We start from the raw sequence: 20,981 nt of genomic DNA, 5'->3' as shown, positions 1-20,981 counted from the left end.
AAAGATTGGGAGGTTACTAGGATGACACACACAAAACAACTTTAAGGGACAAATACTGTAATTAGAATCAAAGAATCACAGAACAGTTGCGATTGGAAGGGACTTCTACAGATTGTCTCGTCCAAACTTCCTGCTCAAAGCGGGGTTAGCTAGAGAAGATTGGCCAGGACTGTGTCCAGTCAGGTTTTGAATATCTCCAAGACGGAGACTCCACAACCTCTCTGGGCAACCTGTTCCAGTGTTTGACCAGCCTTACAGTTAAAAAAAAAAATATATATATATATATTTAAATAGCATTTTCTGTATTTCAGCGTGTGCCTATTGCTTCTTGTTCTTTCACTGGGCACCAATGAGAAGAGTCTGGCTCCGTCTTTATTCCCTCCTGTCAGGYATTTATACACATTGATAACATCTCCCCTCTCCTCCCCTGCCCTGCCCTCTCTTCTCCAGGTTAAACAGCCCCAGCTCTCTCAGCCTCTCCTYGTACAGCAGATACTCCAGTCTCTTTGTGGACCTTCGCTGGACTTGCTTGAGTTTGTCCATGGCTTTCTCATACTGTGGAGCCCAGCACTGGACACAGCACTCCAGATGTGGCCTCCCCAGTGCTGAGTAGAGGCGAAGGATCACCTCCCTTGACCTGCTGGCAACGCTCTTTCTAGTGCAGCCCGGGATGCTGTTGGCCACCTTTGCCATGAGAGCACATTGCTGGCTGATGTTCAACCTGTCCACCGGGGCCCCCAGGTCCTTCTCTGCAAAGCTGCTTTCCAGCCGGTTGGCCCCCCGCCTGTACTGCTACATGGGGTTATTCCTCCCCAGGGACAGGCTGTGCCGTTGCTCTTTCTTGAGCTTCCTGAGATTCCTGCTTGCCCATTTCTCCAGCCTGTTGGGGTCCCTCTGAATGGCAGCACAGCCACCTGATGTGTCGACCACTCCTCCCAATTTTGCATCGTCTGAAAACTTGCTGAAGGTGCACTCTGTCCCATCATCCAGGTCATTAATGAAGATCTTCAACAGCCTTGGCTCCAGTATCAACCCCTGGGGTATACCACTAGAGACTGGCCTCCAGCTGGACTTTGTGTCACTGATCACAACCCTTTGAGCCTGGCAGCTCAGCCAGCTTTCAGTCCACCTCACTGTCCACTTATCTAGCCCATACTTCATCCATTTGTCTATGATGAGGATGTTATGGGAGACAGGGTCAAAAGCCTTACTAAAGTCAAGATAAACAACATAACTGCTCTTTTCTCATCCACCATCTCATCGTGGGTTTTCAGGTTGGTAAGGCATGATTTCCCCTTCATACATCCATCCTGACTACTCCCAGTTACCTTCTTGGCTTTCATATGTTTGGAAATGGTTTCCAGGATTATTTGCTCCATTCCCTTCCCAGGGATCATGATGAAGCTGACCAAACTCCTTATTCTCACTGAAAATCATAGAAAATGGCAGCCTGAATTTCACAAAGTGCTACCTTGCTACTTCTTTGGTCACATTAAAATGGCCTGCACAATGCTTCAATCCATGGTACGGGAATACATTTGCCAGAATTGACAAGAGTATCCTTGTAAGCAACTGGCACTCACACTCAGGACAAGTAACAATGGCCTGCTTCACACTGCTTGCAGTTGCTATACTTTTAACAGACCAGAGTGGAGATGTTGAATCCTTATTGTATTGTGCAAACCAAATGTCCACCACCTGGCCAACCACATACAAACGAAAGAAGAGGGAGCTAGAAGGAGAAGATCATATGACTGCCCATGTTGGCAACCTTTTCCCCAGAGGAATTGGAAAGCTATTTAAAGCTCCTTTTTTTTCTCCTCACACTTACATAAAACCACTGGTAAGGATGGCTCAAATTGGGACTTATGCTATATTTTCACCCTGGTCAGGAAGGGAGAGGTTCTTTGTCCAGAAAATGAAGCAGCAGCACCTCGTAGGTTACAGAACCCAGCTGCCTAAAGGCTATCATGCCTATGGCTCTCAGAGGTCATTGGCCCAGTGTACGTGCTGCATATCCGGCCTAAACTTGTTTGATTGGCTCCAGATTATGTCTTCCGAGGAGAGAAAAGTTGTGATAACTGACTCATTCCCTTGCATACAGGTGGAGGTTGCAAAGACTAAAGAGGTGATGGATGCAACAGAAGTCTCTAGGGAAAATTTGCCTGAGCAATTTGGTAAGTACACGGATGTCTGCCCTATTACTTCCTTTACAAATGTCTATGATGTCTGGGAGGAAGGCAAACGATTCTTCTTTTGGAGGAGAACAAGAAAGCAAGAGAAAACATTTAGAAAAATGGTTGGGGCATGTGCCAGAGAAAGGAAGAACTATCTCTGGCAGAACAGCTAGCAGCAATGACCAGTATGGACCAGGACACTAAGCTGATTTTTTCACAAATATATTTGGTACTGCTCCACATATCCACTCAGGTGCTTTTTCAGCACAGAGGAAACATTACAGATTATAAATCATTCCTGTGCACTCTGCACTCCTGTGCACAAAGTATGTATGCTTTATATACACTTAATTTACATGTACTTTCTAATATTTTCATTGTAGAATCATTTGTGGCTACATGGAGTTATTCATAAGATGCCTATGTACACTGTTGGGCTAGGAAGACTTTTTTTAAAATCACATAACAAAATTCAATACAACTCTCACTGATATTTTTCTACCAAGTCAAGCACCATGGTCTCGCAGTGGGAAAGGGAATGACATAAAGATCTTTCCATTTTCCTTTCCCTTTATCTGCCCACTATCTTATGGGCATGTAACTAATATGTTTTTCCTCTGCTGCTCCAACCTGYTCATTTTTGCAGAGCAGCAAATCAATAAACAGGATCTGTATTTCAGTTTAAAAGTTATGTTCGTGAAGAAAGTGAACTCCAGACAGAGTTCCCAGGGATGTAGTTCCTTAGGCAATAAATCCCTGGGTTTTTTTTTTTTTTTTTTTACAAAACTGTCATCACTGACAGTTCTGTGGCACTCAATAAGCCTAGCTGTTTTGTTAAGTCTTGGTCATGCCCAAAGAAAGAGAACCTTTGGGCTTGCAAGGGATGTCTGGAGGTAGTCTAGTCCAACCCTGCACATTCACAGCTCTGATGTTCATTCAGTTCATACAGTAATACAGTATTTAATAATTACTTGGAGCTGCACAAAACAGATTAGTTTTTGTTTTGCTTTGTTTTTTTTTTTACATTTTAATATAAAGTAGGCAGCACCTTGATAATCTACCAACAATCTTGAGATACAATCAGCAAATGTAGTTCATGTGGCTCTCCTAGACTCCTTCAGTAACCCCTATCGCAGTGCTCTATTTATCTCCATCCCTATTGTGTTAGATCAGTTGAACCCTTTGGGGATCAAAGGAACTTAATTGTGGCTTGCTGAAAACAAGCTCAGAAATGAGGTGGATTAGCAACGACAAGTAATATGAACATTCGGCTGGCATCAAACCAGCTCCAGCTGTTGCTACAATATCTATGTTTCCATTCCTGTGGTCCACAGTGTCCACAGTTTTCAGGCTCAGAAGAGCAGTGGCATTTCTCTCTCCTCCTTCCCATCCCAGTCTTTGCTCAGTTAGAAAGCTATAGCTTTTTTTTTTTTTTTTTTTTTTTAATATCCGGTGAAACCCACCATGATCATTCACCCCACTGCTACTGCCAAGCAACATGTGTTACTTGAAGCTCTCTCTGACAAATACTGAATTGAAGACAAACTGTGGTAGCCCCTGTAGTCAGGGGACTGTGAGCACATCTACTCTAGATTGCACTGTCAGCTCATCTGCTTACAGGGGTTTGTTTCAGCCTATAAAGTCATACATCTGCACCTGGCAATCTTTCAGATGATCTGTCCCCCTGCATGTTTGTACTGGTGACATCTGAGACGGCTGCACACCATCCTAAACTGTTGCCCCTGGGAACCAGTACATATTCAACAGCAAGGCTTCAAGACAGCCTAAGAGCCTGACTTTTTGGTACATGGCTTCAGATACAGCCACTAGGGTCAAATATTTCTTTCACTGTGGATGTTCTTGTTCAACTGTGATGCTTCCCTGAGTGGCTGAGGTTGACAGAGCGGGGGAGAGTCTCTTTACTCTCCATGAAGTCTGCTCTGTGTAGTTCAATCTGGTGCACAGTGAGATTTCTCTTCTTGCAGTTTTGCAGAGAATTTAAATAATCTATGTTTGTACCACACCCCTGCTCCAACACAGAAAGATCAGAAGATACAGGTTACTTTGGAGACACTCCAGGAACATTACAAAGTGCTGACAGGCAGAACTATGGGAGAAAGGCTAGTCTATATCTCGTGTGACGCCCTCTGAGTTAAAAAAAAAAAAAAAAAAAAAAAAAGTTGGGCAATGTTTGTTTAGATAAATAACATAAAAACAGAAAACAAATCTAACCCAGAGTAGACTGCATTACCTGTTTCAGCAGAGTTACACGAGGATGACTTTGATCCTCAAGGTTTGCAATTAATTCCCTTCACTACTAGCAAAGTCACTCCTCAGATTCTATTTTTAAAACCTTTGAACTACAAAGAAAGGAACCATTTAAAAAAACCATGAGATTTAACAATAACTCAGTAAATAATGTCAGGCAAACACAGGCATATTACCAAGAACATGGACATAACTACTGTCTATTACCTATTGGCTTTAACTATATGACTGATTTTTAATTCACCTCACATACCCAGTCCTATGGTGCTCAGAGCATACCCCCCTCCACCCCTCCCCACAAAAAATAATACACAAACAAGCATTTCAGCATGGATCTCTAACCCGCCTTTCAGTTAGGGAATCAGGAACTTCATAGGTAGGAGTAAACACTAGCATGAGATTTGACTCTATTAAAAAGCAGATAGATGACAAGCATTTCTGTGGTTTTTTTTGGCTAAGACATCAGAGGGTAGATATTACTACTGTAATATACACTGAGATGCCACCGCACAGAGCAGGAAGGTGAAAGTTGCCCACCACAAGCCCAATAAAGTTACTGATTCCTCCTGTTAAGTGTCATATGTTCTCAATTCTCAAAATTGTGGAAGATATTAATATACTGCGCAACTGTTTAGTAGGGGCTCAACACATGCATAATCCTGCCTAAGGTCAGAGTCAGGACTGCCAATGAACATTTAATTTGAGTCAATAGATACCATATGTTGATTGTAGCTTATTGGTCTCTATGAAATGAGGCCATTCATTTCATCTTCCTACTGAATGAATATCTCAAAATCACAACCAAGTCTGACATTAACTGGTCCAAGTCCAGAGGCAAAAATACATGGAAACAGCTTCTCTCCTCATTGCTGGTGAAGGAATATGATCTTATTTGTTTGTAGCTTTCTTAATCTACTAATGAATCTATCAAATTAATCTTCCATCAATAGCGAATAGCACAAAAAACTCAGAATTTTTCTCTTTTTAAGAAGGGGGACATATTTTTATGTCCACTCTGGACAAACAATGCCATAATGGCACAATTCAATGTAAGGCTTCGTTCTGTTTTCCTGTATCATAACCAGTATATCTATATTTAAATAGCTTTGGAAAAAATCAATGGGACTATTGCATGGGGGTGTGACTGTAACAGCCTCAAGGACATATATGTCTTTCTGTAAGCATCCTGTTGACTTAAAGGATAATAAAGGTGGATTTAAGTACTGTTAAACATGAATATATGATTATAGCATTGTACTCTCTCAAGACAAATTCCTGAATCAGTCTCTACTTTTATTATTTATATATTGTATTACCCCCATCAGTACACACTGTAAAGCAGGATGTTGCTCTCCAGTCAGAATGGAGAAGAATGGACTTCTAAACAAGCTACAGGATGATACATCAGAATGCTAGTTTTAGAGAGAAACAGCAGTGCTATTTCATGTCCTTAGTGAGGTAGCTGTAGAGAGAACAGAACAGCCTAAGACCTCTCAGGCAAGAAATCCCAGAACTTATTTTTTTGCGGAGCTTTTCAAAGACACAGCTCATTGAACTAAATGTATCAAACTCTGTTCTTGATAAGCCATAACAACCGGATATGGCTGTAAAAGAAAAGAATTCAGATGTAAATATCTGAATTAGGAAAGACGATGACATAGATAAATCTAAAAGGCAGACTATGATATAGCTATTGCACTTAATAAAATTCCATAACCTGCAGTTTAAAAGAGTAGAGGGGAAAAAAGCCTCATGACACATCAGTGAGAGTCTGGAAATATCCATCTGGAGAAAACATTTTTCCTTAAAAGCCTTAACTAGCTCTGAAAGTAGCGATACTTCCCAGTGAGGTTGAAGATGCATCCCAAGCAAACAGGTCTCAGCAGCAGGCTGTACAGGTTATTCCTGGTTGTCTGTCCTTTTCTGTCAGTTGGGAGCCCATGCAACACCAAGCAAGACTTTCTGCAGACAATTTGCGCTAGTAACTAGGATGTTAGTATTCTTTTTAATATGAATTGATATTGTTGTATACTTTTTCAGATGAGAAGGATCCATGTGATCAAATCCTTCCTGTCAGAAGCCATTTTGGATGAAAATTTAATGTGCCAGACATTTTCTGAACACAGAGGAAGAAAATAGCTAACCATGAGGGAGAGAACTGAAGGCTTTAATTACTGCTAATTATAAATCTAGAGATCACCAAGTAAAAGGTATTGAGCAAGATCAAAATACGAAATTTAAAAATAAGATGAGATGGCTATCTTCATTAGATGGGCACTTTGGTGATTTATGAATAACCAAAACATGGGGGTTCTCTATTCTCTTCAAACACTGCAAGAAACTTGATAGGGAACTGAGCCAGAGGACTCTTGAAAGTAGCACTCTAGGAAAAGACGTGTGCAAATTACTTAGAAATCATTTTTCTCTTATAAAAAGTCAGTGGCATTTCTCTGCTGTATTTGAGGACAGACTGAATTTTACGAAGTATGAAAAATAAAATAAGGGCATAACACCACTGCTTCACTATATCTGGAATTGTTTAAGTCTTAGTCTTCAAATCTGAGTATTTGAATTTAAGAGTATAATAGGCTGAGATGCAAACTTGAGTACCATTGATTTAAGGGATGCTTGGACAGGATTTTGACACTGCATTGGGAATTATTAACTTTGACCCATCTCTGGTTTCCATGCTAGACAGAGTTTGGATTATATGCCACATAAGACAAATACCACATATTCTAGTTAATGACTATTTAAATCAATAGCTCAAATATAGCATGAAAGAGCTAGAGTCTTCCTTCTGGCAGCATCAGATGCATTTCCCATCCTTATCCAATAAATAATGTTTTCGAGCAGGCACTGCTGGAAATACACCACAGAGAGAAGGCACAAGTAGTGGTTGGCTCAGCTCCTTCCTCCTGCCCAGATAATGTAGCAGAGGAGAGTAGGCACTGATCCATTTCTCTTGCTTGGCCCTACTGAAGAATATGTTTTGCATATTTATTCATGGACCCTGGATCACATGAGGCGACAGATGTAATGGGAGGACTCCTGTCTCACAGAGGAAAATTTTTAGGTCACTTTTGAACTTTGTAGATAAAAGCAGCCATTCAGTTGAAAGCAGAATGATCAGTAGTCTTTCTGAAGGATTTCAGAGCAGCAAGGGAGAAGGTGAGTGATGCTAGCTTCATTTACAATCACTTCCCAAAACAGACTCCTCTAGAGAAGCAGCAAGATCTGAGGCAAGCATTCCAGACCCCTGCGCCTGAAAAAGGGAATAATGCTTTCTCTTTTCTTATGAGGTGGCCCCCTGTGTGATTGTAGTTGGCTTTTTGCAGTGTACACAGCTTTTCCAGCCTAAAAGCAGTGAATTTCCAAACTGGGAAGCTCCGAATTTTACTGTTGGCTGGCTGACGAATTCTACATCAGCTTTGGTATTCTACTGTCGTTTTACTGGATTTTCACTGACAGAATCAGATGGATACAGTCTGTCTGCTTCTGCTAATGCAAATTGTTTTATACTCACTGACATTTGGAATAAAATAATGCACTAGCAAACTCGGACAATGTGTAAAACTTGGCATGTCTGCAAGTTGGATAGCTCAGAAAGCTCTGGCATGACTGGATCCGTGGAAACTGATGATGGGCAAGCCTAGAATTACTTTTAGAACGTTCTACAGACCAACAATATCAGCAATAGGCAAACATGATTATAAATTTTTAAATAGGGTAGCTGGAAGAGAAGAAAGCTCAGCCTACTCACCAAAGACACGTGTATTGTTTAGCTAATCAGCTACACAATAGGAAACAGAATTTAACTTTTTTCCTTAAGATCATGCTATCTTTCCCACAAAACTGCTGTACCCATGGGATAACCTGTATTTTTTGGATCTTGCGTCCTCTTGGGAGGGTAAGGACAGTCAATGGTCTCTATTCCTAGCTTTGAGGCTGGCCCACCATCTTGGCTAAGTCAATTAACCTGAGGCAGACTAGTGCACCCATCTGAAAAATGAGACTGTAGTATCGATTTCAATTTGTGCAGACAAATACTCCCTGAGATAAGTAACACTGAGAGCGCAATCCTGCCTGGACACACCATTAAAAACAAGTCAAGGGCCTTATATTCCACTTGGGAAAAAGTGAAGAAGGGAGAAAGAAACTTAGTTTACCTCTGGATGGCCCTTCTCAAGTCATAGTATCCCAAACAATCCTAGCAAACATGCTCTGCTGCCCTGGGATACGACCTGACACGGCAGAGGGCTCCCAAGTTCAGGCAGCCTGACATAAGCAATGGGAAAAGAAACAGAGCAGACACAGAGTGGAGAGAGAGGGAGCACCACACGCCTGCTCACTCTTCATGGTCTAAAAACATACTGTCTGATCTCTGACACAACACACACTCTGATCTCTGAGAAACTCAGAAAATCTCATTGCCCAGCATAGACACTTTTGGCGGCAGCAGACAGATGTACTCTCTGATGACAAGCTCTTTGCCTTCAGGGAGTTAGGTGCTTGTTCCTGAGTAAAGCAGTTTGCTCTCACCTCAGGGTCTAATTGGTTTGCCAAAGTATTGTATTGCACAAGCAGCACTGAGTTTGCAAAACACTTCCTCAGGTGGCCTATTTGACACCAAACAGCAGATGGTCTACTGCCTGTGCAGCAAAGGAGGTCAGCTTGGGGTTCCAAGAGGCTCATGGCTTGGTCAGACAGCAAGCAGCTGCACTCATTGTGGAAATGTTTCAACGTGTTTTGCTTAAGATACCTGGGTGCTTTCTCTCTAATTCTGCCTCAACTCTTCTGCTGCTTCAGTGCTTTCACCTGGAGGTACCTATCAGAACCAGACAAAACCAACCAAACTTCTCAGAGATTCAATCTATTGGCACTCAAAAACATTTGCATATCGGAGTCTAAACCAGAAAACTCTTCTGTCTGCCAAGCTCTAGACAGACAGCTACACCCATCCCATTCCTGCAGGATGCTACTGCTTTAGTTGCCATAGCCTTTAGCATGGATAAGATACACAACTTTATATGATTTTAAACTGGTTCTGTTCATTGGGGTGCCTTGCATACCTACCTGCAAGCGCGTATATTCTAATACCTCAAACAATCTGCTGCAGGATATGTTCAGAAGCTTGACTAGGTTTTTAAAAGGCCTTTATGGCAGCCCAGACATGACAGTATCCATTAGAGATGGTTTCAGAACTTGAGTTCTATCCTTGCCTTCATGTTGGAGGGAAGCACATTAAAGACCTTCCAGATCTTATATTGCTACCATTCTTGCAGCACTTGGCATTGCAGTACGACACACAGAAAGCTGATGACAGACAATAGAAAGTAAAATAGATAATAGGTCGTCAGATCCCTAGATGTATTTAACAACTGCAATTTCCACTGCAGCAACCTGGCCCACAGATCTGCCCAAAAATCAGGATAGGGTTTTACCAGTTTTGCAGATCTAATAGCCATCCCTCTCTTTGCAAAGCTTCAGATTGTTATTCAGTACTGCTAGATTTATAGAGAAGCCTAGGAACCGAAGCACAAATAAATGCAGGATAGGTCAAGTGTTATTGTCCTTGTTTGTGACCGAGATTTTTTCAGGAGAAAATAAACTGGGACTGCAGTGCAAATCACAAGTATATTCCAGAGAGAACATAAATGCACAATAGAGCAATGAAGAGTTTGTAGCTGATTTAGCACAGCTCAGAAAAGAATAAAATAACTGCCTGCTCAGCTTTGCCAAGCCAGAGTAGGTGATTCAGTGCTCTCATCTATCACGCCATGAGTCTGGTATCTCACACGTAGCCTCAGCTGTCTTTCCTCTTGAGCTAGGAAAGAGCAAACAACCTTCTGTATAAAGTGCTGCTAGCAATATTTATCCCACTGGCTATGCTAAACAATGTGGATAGAGGTGGATGTTCATTGTTGGTTTATTGGGTGGTATTAATTTAATTCCCAGGTTCCATAAACTTTTCAAAATCAGTTGTTTAACCTGATAGTCCTCATGTTCTGTTTTTTTTCTAATGTTTTTGCTCCATTTTAATATATCGCCTTTCATTTCCTTTACAGCTAAGTATTGGTCAGAAAAAAACAACAGAAATTTCCCTTACAACAGCCGTTATAGGATTCAGTACTGATTTTAAAAGAGAATAGAACTGTAGCCTGCTTTTCAAAAAAAGGTCCAGTGAACCATAGCAAGAGGATTGTTTGGGAGCAATTGGAGAGATGATTGCACTTGTGATTTAACTTATCATCCTCACTGTATGAAACAAGTAGCTGCAGTAACATTATCATACTGCGAGTATTGAAAAGAACACAAACCAAATGAAAAGCTTAATCTACATTTCTGATACAAGCTGCTTAGCAGCCTCAACTCTACAACTGTGAGAGCTAGTGGCACATGGCACTTAACAGGATCTGGTCCCATGAAAACTCATATTTTGCAGTGTGCAAACATGAAATGAAAAATAAACAATCTTTTGCTAGGTATGGCCCAGACAGTGTCTAAATGATTTGATTAAGATCTGTGAGCCCAAAAAACAGAAGCTGACAATGGGCTCTGCATTGTGTACCTATGCCTTTTTTTTTTATTATTATTAAACTTAACATCACTTATTTCCTCTTGGTTCTTTGTACATGTCCAAGAATTCTCTCTCTCTGCTGCTACAGTTCTGCCCACAGATTGTTCTTTTTGAAATGACAGTTTCTTCTGGGGAAGGATCAAGCATCAACAGAAGAACAATCATTTTAACTACGCAGAACAGTTGAGCTCCAGCCAGACTGAGGCGTCACAGAAGCAGGTCCAGGACGAACCAGGAAAAAGTACAGAAAAACAGTTCCGCTACCAAGAGGAAATGAAAACAAGTGACCACTGGAGGTAGCTACACAGACCAGGCACATGCAAAATGTTATGGCAGAACAGGCAACTTAAGGGTGACAATTTTATATTTTTTTCCTTATTGGTAGCTTTCCTTAGCCTAAAGTAACTCACCAAAATTGAAATTATATAGGTATGTTTTGTCCAGTCCATTTTTCTACACTCTGGCCTGGAAATTCAGCTTAAAAAATGACAGTTCAGTCCACTTTTATTCTCAGGGGGCCTCCTCACTCCTGACCAGCCAGGCTCTATCTATGAAGCCATCACCCACGTCTCCAGTGGTGGAGAATGCAGCTATAACAGGCCTTCAGTCCTGCTGACTTCAGCCAACAGGCTGAGTGCAGGCCAATGCAGGGCTGCATGGGACCGGGCTGACTTGCAGCATCAAAACCACGCAGACTGAAGACAATGCAGTTTGACAATTAGGAGCAGTAGCCATTAGGAAGTGGCCCAGGACAAAAACAGGCTACTCAGCAAGGGGCAGAGGAAAAAGCACCATAATCCCTGTCTGGGCAAAAGGTTACAGGAAAGAGAAAAAGGGGGATAAATTCTGGGTATTTGAAAATTGAATTGTTTTGTATGTTACTATGATTTTATACCAACTTTAGAAGCAGGGGCTGAGAGCACTGAAGCCCAAGGGGGGAAGAAGAAACCACATTATTTACAAACCTGCAGAGATGTTCTTTTCCCGTTCACCTGTCCAACAAGCACCCCACTTTTTTGTTTTGTGAGTGCAGCCTCCACCACAGGCTTCAACACCTCACTACACTACGAAATCTCCCAACCACAGACTGCTTTTGGGGATGGCCAGGGCACAGCCATCTGCCTGATGTCCAGCAGGCTAAAGGAAATCCAAAGGGTAAGCTAGCATAAATACTAGGAAATATTAGTCAGAAACCAGAATTTCCATTCAGGCAAAACCTCTGAAATAAATACAAAATTGGATATTTATTTCAAACTGGGGAATCCTAACAGTCCTGAAAAGCTTGGGTCTCTGCACAACGCAGCTGCAAGGCAGTAGTGTATCAGCCTGCCTTTGAGCTAAGGGGCACAAGAACAGGGTCTGCCTGACCTGTCAAGGAACTCAGCTTGTGGCCAGGGCTCCGAGGGCTTCTAGGCTCTCGGCTCCCACCAGTCAGGCAGACTGCCAAGGAGCTGGGCAGGAAGGAAACCGGGGAGGTTTCTAACAGAAAAAAATATCCCGCTGGAAAATTTCTGACCAGCTCTAATAATGGGCCTACTTTTAGAGTCAGGTATGACGCTGGCAGAAGGTAGGGTGATCCACTGCATATTCTGTTTAGTTATTGGCTTCATATATAAATTTCCTTATATACCAGACACATATCATCAACTGAAGTAATCCTTAAGAAGAATGATTGTAAATTCCTTCAAAATTCTTCACAGCAAACAATACTCCTCTTCCCAAGAATGATGACAATCATTAATTGGCACTATTCAGAAGGTAACATTTTCTTTGGTAAGGTCTCTACTGCTTTAGGCAACCACATGTACTTTTGGCAGCATCTCTAGACAAGCCTTGTTGGCAGCATACAGTATATGCCTCGCTTGGAAAGACTGCATGAAAAAACAGCTCACTTTCCAGTTCTACTTCCAGGCTTCATAAACTTGGCAAGGCTGACAACATAATCTGGCCTGACTGCAGGAATAACTGATGCCTGATGGGTAGCATCCTGCAAAACCGTGCAAGATGCTCATGCACACACAGTTACTTTACAAAAGGAGACCTTCCTAGCCCAACTTCCTGACTACTAGCAGTTGACCAGCCTACATACCGTTCATTATTCAGGGTCATTCTTGGAGGGTCAAGGTTGGGGTTCTCCATGGATTCCATCTGAGGACAGCGTAGGAAGTAGTAGAGGGTGTGGAGAGCATCAGGGGACCAGGAGATTGGTTGCTGCTGCCGAGTTTGCCGAACAGGGCTCATGCCTGGGCGGAGGGTGTTCAAGCACTGCATGTGGTGCATTGCTCGTGATACCAAGTCACCTGCAGAAAAAGAAAGAATGCAAAAGCATCACTTGACTATTCATCCACAATGCTTTTAAGTACGCTTTTTCAGCTAAATAAAATCTCTGACAGCTCAGAGAAATGTCCTTTGTGTGCAAATATTCTTTATCCTCCACTAAGCCAAAAGCTGCCCTCAAGCTGCCACTTTGCAAGCTGTTGTAAGGGAAATTTAACTTTCTTCAAATGACAAGTTATTAGTTAGAAAATACACAATTAAATACCTCTCAATCACCATGCAGTCATAACGATAGCTGTACAAGTGATTTTTCCATCCTGATTTAATGCCATCTTTCTCTTCTTTCCAATCACATATACCAGTTTCTTGCCTGTCTAAGAAAACTACTGATACCTTTGTAAAGTGGTCGTTGCCTGAGCTGGGAGCATAGTTTACACAATGCAAAGCGAGTAGCACCAATACAGATAGTTTGTGCTAGTCTCCAGCTTCACCATTTTACATCACAAGATTGTTCCCATTTCTTTCAAATGGGTTACCAGGCTCTATCCTCCTAGCCAGGTACTTGTGATAGATTAATGATGTTATGTTCAATGTAGAAATCCCTTCTTTCAGGGGTCTGCTTCTCTCATTCTCATTTTAGCTGCAGGTTTCTATAGAATAACAAGACCTGACTCTCTTATTAAAAAGTCTGTCTTTATCATGCTGATTGTCACAAGATGTGCCAAAAATTTGCCCTGAGCCTTAAAGGATTCTCAATCCAGGGGCTTTCTGAGCTGCTCAATTCTCTGTCTTTGAACTCTAGCAAACCTGCCTCTGTGTCAGAGTACCGGTGGACTCAGTGGAAGTAGGAGGCCTATGTTACACAATTTCTTCCAGGAAAGGACTGTAAGGCTGCAGATTTATAAGAAGTTCACAGAGCAATGACTACAAGGCAGCAGCTATGCAGGGAGCCTTTAGTCACATAAGGCTGGCGTTTGTGTAACAAGCTTGCTTTGGGCACACCCTGCTTACTCTCTTTTTATTGTGGCGCATTATAAACTCTACATGAGCTTTGCAATAAAGGCCTCAGACACTACATCTTTAAGCAGTGTGACTGCCATCCCACTGGTATGAATGATTATTATAGATTGCTATACATAGCTAGGGTCTGTTTTTTCCTTGGGAGAATCCTCTGCTGCTTTATGTTTTACAGTCCCCTAAAAGTCTCACAGGAAACGTTACTCCATTGTGTCCTACAGTTACAATACCGGGAAAGGAGGTAACTGAAATAGTCACCCCCATCTCAAAACTGGTTCCTGAGAAAGTGCCCTGAACTTACCATGTGAAATATGAATTATTTCCACTTCCCTCTGAAAAGCTGTCTGTTCGTTTAAGTCTAACAACAAGCGACAAGCAACCTCCAGCTGAATTTGTGGGGCACTAGGGTTACACTGGTTAGGAAGAAACCTCTACAAAGCTCCTGTATGTCTAAACATTACAACATCATTAGTGGTTCAGATAGCTGGAGTGTTAAAATTTCAGTTTGCAATGTAAAACCACACCACTTGTTTGTTGCATAGTAAATTCAGTTTAAGGACCCACTTTGGAATGGAAAAGACTTCTAATATCTCTGCCTTTCTACTTCAGTAGCTCCTGAACCTTTCTCTAGAATCCAAACATTTTACAAGAATATCATGAATCCTCTAGCACTGGTACCTACACAGAAGCCTGAATGATTATAGAAGATACGCATCTGGAATTTAAATTTCCAGCACAGAATAAAGTTCCTTCTCCCTTGCACACTCACTCTCTTTATTTTTTTGGCAATGTGCAGCAACATTCTCCCCCTCCCCCCCCCCCCAAAAAAAAAAAAAAATCAGTAGGCAACTGTATCAGGAAATCTATTCACTAGATGTAATGACCAGAAGCAGGGCCAAAGCAGGGACAGGGAAGAGAGAGAGGAAGCTGTATTCAATCATAGGCCCATGCTACAAATGTTCTCTTGTGTTCCAGGATAAATAGAGGTGTGTTAAAGGAATTTGAAAACCTCAAAATAAGGCAGGTTGCAAAATAAATGGCAACTCTTTGCTGGCCCCTGACATTCATTAGCATTCAGATGGTGGAGCAGTGCCAGCAGAAATGTTGCAAGGATAAAGTGGACCAGGAAAACACAAATAATTTTTGTTTACTTTAAAGGAGCTTTGTAAGTAGTCTAGGAATGGAACGTTTCATTTGGTTAGCGTTAAAAAAGAAAATTTGATGAAATTTTTATTATTGAACTGCAATCAGATATTTTTCTCCATTTTTTGTTCTTTAAGGAACCAAAAAGCTTTCTCTTGAATATCCTGCACTCTGGACTTTTCCACTGCAGAACCACTAAAAGAGAACCCTTTTAGCCGTCCGAGGGAGGTGTCACTGCCATGTTCCATTACAGCACAAGAAAGCCTCCAGCGGTATCTAGGCAGAAGCATCCATCTTCCATTAGCACTAACACCACTAAATACCAAAAGGCTAGAAAAAACACATCTTATACAACTCCAGGGTGAATTAAAGTAATCTAATGAAACAACCTGGTCTGCATAAACAGCACCATGAGACAATTAAATCTTACACAACGTTGGCCAAATACTGCTCACGCTGTAAACAATGGCAATGTTCCCGCTGACCTCAACAGCAGAGGGACCAGCTCTCCTACTTCATTGAAAGAATCCCATGTTCAATTACACCTGGAACTTACTCAGTTCGGAGATGCTTCCAACACAAGTTGCCAGGAGAGACTGCTCTAAAGTTCGGAGTTCCAGCTGGGCATATGCATCAGCCCGTCCATTGCTGCACACAGAGTCGTCGTTGTATGGGCTAAAGTAGGCAGGCAGAGACAGCACACCTGGGGAAGAGAGTAAAGAACAGACCTGTTACAAGTGAAGTTACGGGAGTCGAAAAGCAAGTCTCTCTACTGATAGTAGCAATAGGGAACGTGAACACAGCATTTGCTCCTTTATCAGTCAGCAGACTCAAATTCTTTTGAACGGTTCAAACAAAATCAAATAGTGTTGTAAATACCATTGGAACAACTGAAACAGTGCAATTGGACTCTAGGGAGTAAAGCTGGTTGTTTCTACAGCCTGTACAAACTAGAAACAAATTACAGTTGAGATAAAACTACATGAAAAGCTTTAGTGAAGTCTCTAATACTGTTTATATGAAAACTTGGCTGGACACACACAAGTTGCCTTTGAACAGCTGCATGCAGATTGCTAGATATAAGGGCCTGATTTTTAGGGGTGTGGAAGATAACCTCAAGTCCATCTAAGGTACACAGTAGCTACAATCTTTGCAGCTCTGAAAATAAGACCATGGGTTACGCCAATTCTTTGAACCTGCATGCACTTTCAAATGTGTAGATTGTGGTTTCTGCATGTGTGAACCTTTGGATATGCCAAACTACACCCACAAGTTTTGAGGTTGACTATATTTTCACCCCCATAAATGACACCCCCCAATTAGAGAGTGAGATTAGAAAGATAATTATATTGCACACATACATTCACCACACACACTCCTTCCATTCTTAAGGATGTGTCAAACTTTTTTTTTTTTTGCAAACATGAGCATTAATGCATAGTAACTGAATTGTACTATTGATTTGCAAGCAGTTTTGTATAGTTGTGACTGGGATCCCAGTTTGCTTGGTGCATATCCTTACAACTCCTTCTGTATTGCTGGCAAATTAGAGGCCATTTGCGTGAGCTGGGTGGGAATGGTAGTGAAGACTGAGGGTACTACAAAAAACCTGACACATGGCTTCATGTTAAGACGAAGGCTGTCACCAAAAGGGGCAGAGTCATTTGCCTCCCCACAGCCACGCTTTCCACCCCTTATATTTTGGTCGAGCATGGCAAATCTGCAGCCACATTGCAAGTTAGTGCAGTGTATGGAGCCAAAAGAATAATATCATCTCCCCCTCCTTCCTACCAAAAACTAGTTAGTTGATTAGGTTTTCTTCAAATTAGTGAGCTGAACTGTTTCACACCGTGAGCACGACTGCTCTGTATGACACAGAGAAAAGGGTGGGAATGGGACCCCTACAGCTGATGTGAGACAGGGAGCAGGGATATGTGACTGAGGCTGGAGCAGGGGAGTTGGACTCTCTTCTGGCAGCAGCCTGCAGTGAGGTCCAATGAAACATAGTGTGACTCTCCATTCACAGCGTAGGCAGATTCTGAAAAGCCTTTTGCAGTCACCTCAGCCAGTGCCCCCGTATCTTGGTGTTCAGCTGCTACCATATTTTTAATTATGAATCTATCGCACAATCCCAGCAATATATCCCAGGCCTGAATTTTTTCTGATTTCACACCAGGACTCCTAGAATCCACTTCTTCCCGTTATCTTACTCTGCTTCACCCTGTATTTTTATTTTTAACCTTTGTCCATGCACAGGCATACCAATACAATTCAGTTCAGACCTTCATTACCTTCCCACCCCTGTTCAGTCCTAGATGCGGAAATAATCTGTTCATGTTGCAGTGACCTTCTGTCACTTAGGTGCTGTGAACTCTTGTCAAACAAAACCCTGCCAGCTGAAATGCAGCACATTGGGAAAGACCTTTGTTTCTTTGTCTTGACGTTTTCTTTTGAAATTTTATACTGAATTGATCTCTGCTACCCTTTTCACATCCTCTTCACATCCTGCTTGGTGGCAAAGCCAAGGATTACATCAAAAACTTCCTGAACATTTTGAGGATAAGGGAATGATTTATCTTGTTGTGTGCTTCTTCACTGTACATTACTGTTAGTTAGTGAAGAAAACTCTGCCAATCCCCTCTGTAATCTGAATAATTAGGAAGTTGAGGCTTTAAGAACCAACAGAAGGGATGCATGCAAACCAGAAGAGCTTGCTAAATACACTGTAGCCTCCTATACAGAGGCCACTTCCTTTTCCATGTTAATGCCATGAAAGGATGTTTTAAGACATATGGATTGAATTTATGACAGAGGGAGAATGAAAATAGACTGATCTGTCAAAAGTTTCAAATAGAGGCACACAGCTCTACAGAGGTGAAATAAGAAACTGGCAGTTACATTAATAAACCAGACAGGAGGAAAAAAAATGGTGCACATTTCCTTTGCCAGTCACTTTCAGTTGGTCCTGTTTTCTAACAGGGAACTAAAAATAAGTAAAGATTTGTAGAATAATTTAAATTGGCTCACAAATGAAACAACATTTTCTCAGCTTTTCAGTTAATAGTTTGCCAGGTGTTGTGGGTAAGAGGAAACAGTTATGATTTATTCACTTTTGGAAAATTGCTCATACAAGATAGTCGCGGATAAGATTTATGTTCTCATCTGCCTTGGTACAGCTGAGGGATATCCCCTATGAATGAGAGAGAAATAAGGAAGTTACTAAGGTCCCGGACATGTGCCACAGCTCAGTGATGTCACTGGGGATTTTCCCACGGATTGCAGCAGGGTTTGAATCAGGCCCTCCTTACGTAATGTTTCACAAAGGCTCACCAGGTCTGGCAGGTCTCGATCCATACAAGCAGGCCTGGGAATGAGAAAACACTTCTCAACGCTTCTTTAAATAGACTGAGAGGAGTTACCGAATGGGCAACAAAGTAGAAATGTATGCCACAATTATTATGAGAGCACTTTATGGCTGTCATCAGCCATACCAAATGGTGGTATCTACTCTCCTCCCACCCAAACTGAGAAATCTGTAGATAGCAGATGTTATAAAGGTATAAACTGTAGGGGCAATTTATATTTCTCTTTGACATTCACATTTCTGTATTTTTATACTTGTGGCAACACTGGTTTTAATTAAGGCTAACTGAATAAGCAAAGCTATAACTGAAATAAATCAATTCATGTCTAAACACTTTCTTTCTGTTTGAAATCACGTTAAAACTGTTAAATTATTTCGTGAAGCTCAAGAATGTGTTTTCCCCCACAGAACAACAACGTGAAACAACACCTAATTACTGTGCAGCAACAATCCATTCAGGCACATATACCACTGTTCTTCAAATACTTTCTCTGATGTAGGTTATGTTGTGTGCCTCACACTTATCCCTGGCTGTACCCTGGCATTCTGGTCACAATTTTTTTTAATTATCCAAGATTTTAAGTGGGAGATTCAAGTCCAGGTAAAGTTAGTATGAGTCCATTAATTTTAGTGGGGCTTAGATCAAACCTCTAGATCACAACAAGCTAAGAAGTCACCTCTCTAGGTTAGTGTGAGGCAACACCACGTAGCAGCCCAATTGAAAGCACATTTGTAGCACTGTGATCAAGACATGGCTGGCTAACAGTTTGTTTCCATAGCCTTTGAAATAGCAGCTGGAAATAAAGGCATATTTATTCTACCTCAGTTAATATACAAAACCTGTTCACGGGCACTTGCTGCCAACACTCTTAAAAAGCAGTCACGACTGGGTAAAGTTCCAGTTAAGCAGTTACTTAAACTGAAATTATTCTGCTTGCCTAAAGATTTTGAAATTGTTGTCTGTAATTTGATGCTTTTAAATAGCAACTGAAAATGCTTCCACAGTCTGAGCTGGGTCCAGGAAAAAAGTCTGTTCACACTCTTGGACATCTTTCCGCTTTTAGAGGTGCAGCAGTTATGCTGAGAGCTTTGGCTAGAATGTGACTGCTGCCATGAGCTGCCCTGTGCGAAATTCGGCGCCATTTCCTCGAGCTGGGCCATCAGTCCAGCCCCCAAGTGGGAAACTTCCTGCAAGGAACAGCAGGTTGAGCTCTAAATGTCCTATGATAGTTTAGAGTCTGGTATCAAGTTCTGCTTTTCTGATATCAAGACAGAAGGAAACACAAAGATTTTTACCTGAATTTTAAGATTTAAATGTTTCAAAATCTCATTTCAGTTAATTTTTAAACTACTCACATTACCTTCACACTTCATGCTCTTTGCATGTCCCATTCATGCAAAAGGACTAGTCGTCAGCTCTCCCTTGCCGCAATGATTTTCTCTGTACTTTCTCCACTTCAGTACCAACTGCTTTAATCTAAATCCTTCATGTTGGGAGACAACTTCCTCGTGAGCAACATGTCAGCTGTCTGAGGACTTTCAAACCCTTACATGATGTCTGGAGGTTAAGATGAGGCCACCACAAGTGGCAAAGAGCCAGGAAGACTTGTCTGAAGAGCACTTGAAATCTGCTGTCTGGGATTCCTCACAGAAATTGCCCAGAGTACTAACTCCATCATGTTAGAAACGTGCAACTTAAAATCTCAAGACCTAGCTGTATTTATGACAGGTTAGGCAAAGAATCACAAATATAATTAGGACAAAGGTGTACACAGCAAACTACTGAGACAGAAAAAGTGACTTAGAGGGTTTTTTTTTTTTTTAGATAAACATAGTTAAGCCTATGAGACAAATACAATGTGTATTGACTTTTCCCTTTGGCCAGAACAAAAAAGAGTTCTCTGGGTCAGGATTCTCTTTGTGTTTGCATTACACCTAAAACACTGGGGGATCAATTACTGATCACTAGCACAATGCAAAATCAGATCAACAGGAGACAAGTATCTATTTGGGGAAAACAAGCCAGAAATTAAAGCCCTCAAAAAGTTCAGGATCATCTTTAAACATGACAAATTGTTTCTAAAAGCCCCTAATACTGCAAAAAGCCACATATGTGAAATCAGAATTGCTATGAATATGCTGGGGAAATATATTA

General features: G+C 41.5%; 1 protein-coding gene across 1 annotated transcript in view; it reads right to left on the bottom strand.

Moving 5' to 3' along the window:
- ABTB2 (ankyrin repeat and BTB domain containing 2) overlaps positions 1 to 20,981 on the bottom strand; it is a 144,259-nt gene that overhangs the window by 36,303 nt on the left and 86,975 nt on the right. The window contains exons 2-3 of the mRNA XM_026089412.1: positions 16,019 to 16,165; positions 13,115 to 13,325 (exon numbers count right to left, since the gene is read on the bottom strand). Of these exons, the coding sequence (XP_025945197.1) occupies positions 13,115 to 13,325; positions 16,019 to 16,165 (358 nt within the window). The remainder of the gene's footprint in view (positions 1 to 13,114; positions 13,326 to 16,018; positions 16,166 to 20,981) is intronic.

Source organism: Apteryx rowi, unplaced genomic scaffold, assembly GCF_003343035.1.
Source record: "Apteryx rowi isolate R43461 unplaced genomic scaffold, aptRow1 scaffold_81, whole genome shotgun sequence".
In the NCBI taxonomy this organism is placed as follows: Eukaryota; Metazoa; Chordata; class Aves; order Apterygiformes; family Apterygidae; genus Apteryx; species Apteryx rowi.
This window is presented reverse-complemented; position numbering and strand designations above follow the sequence as displayed.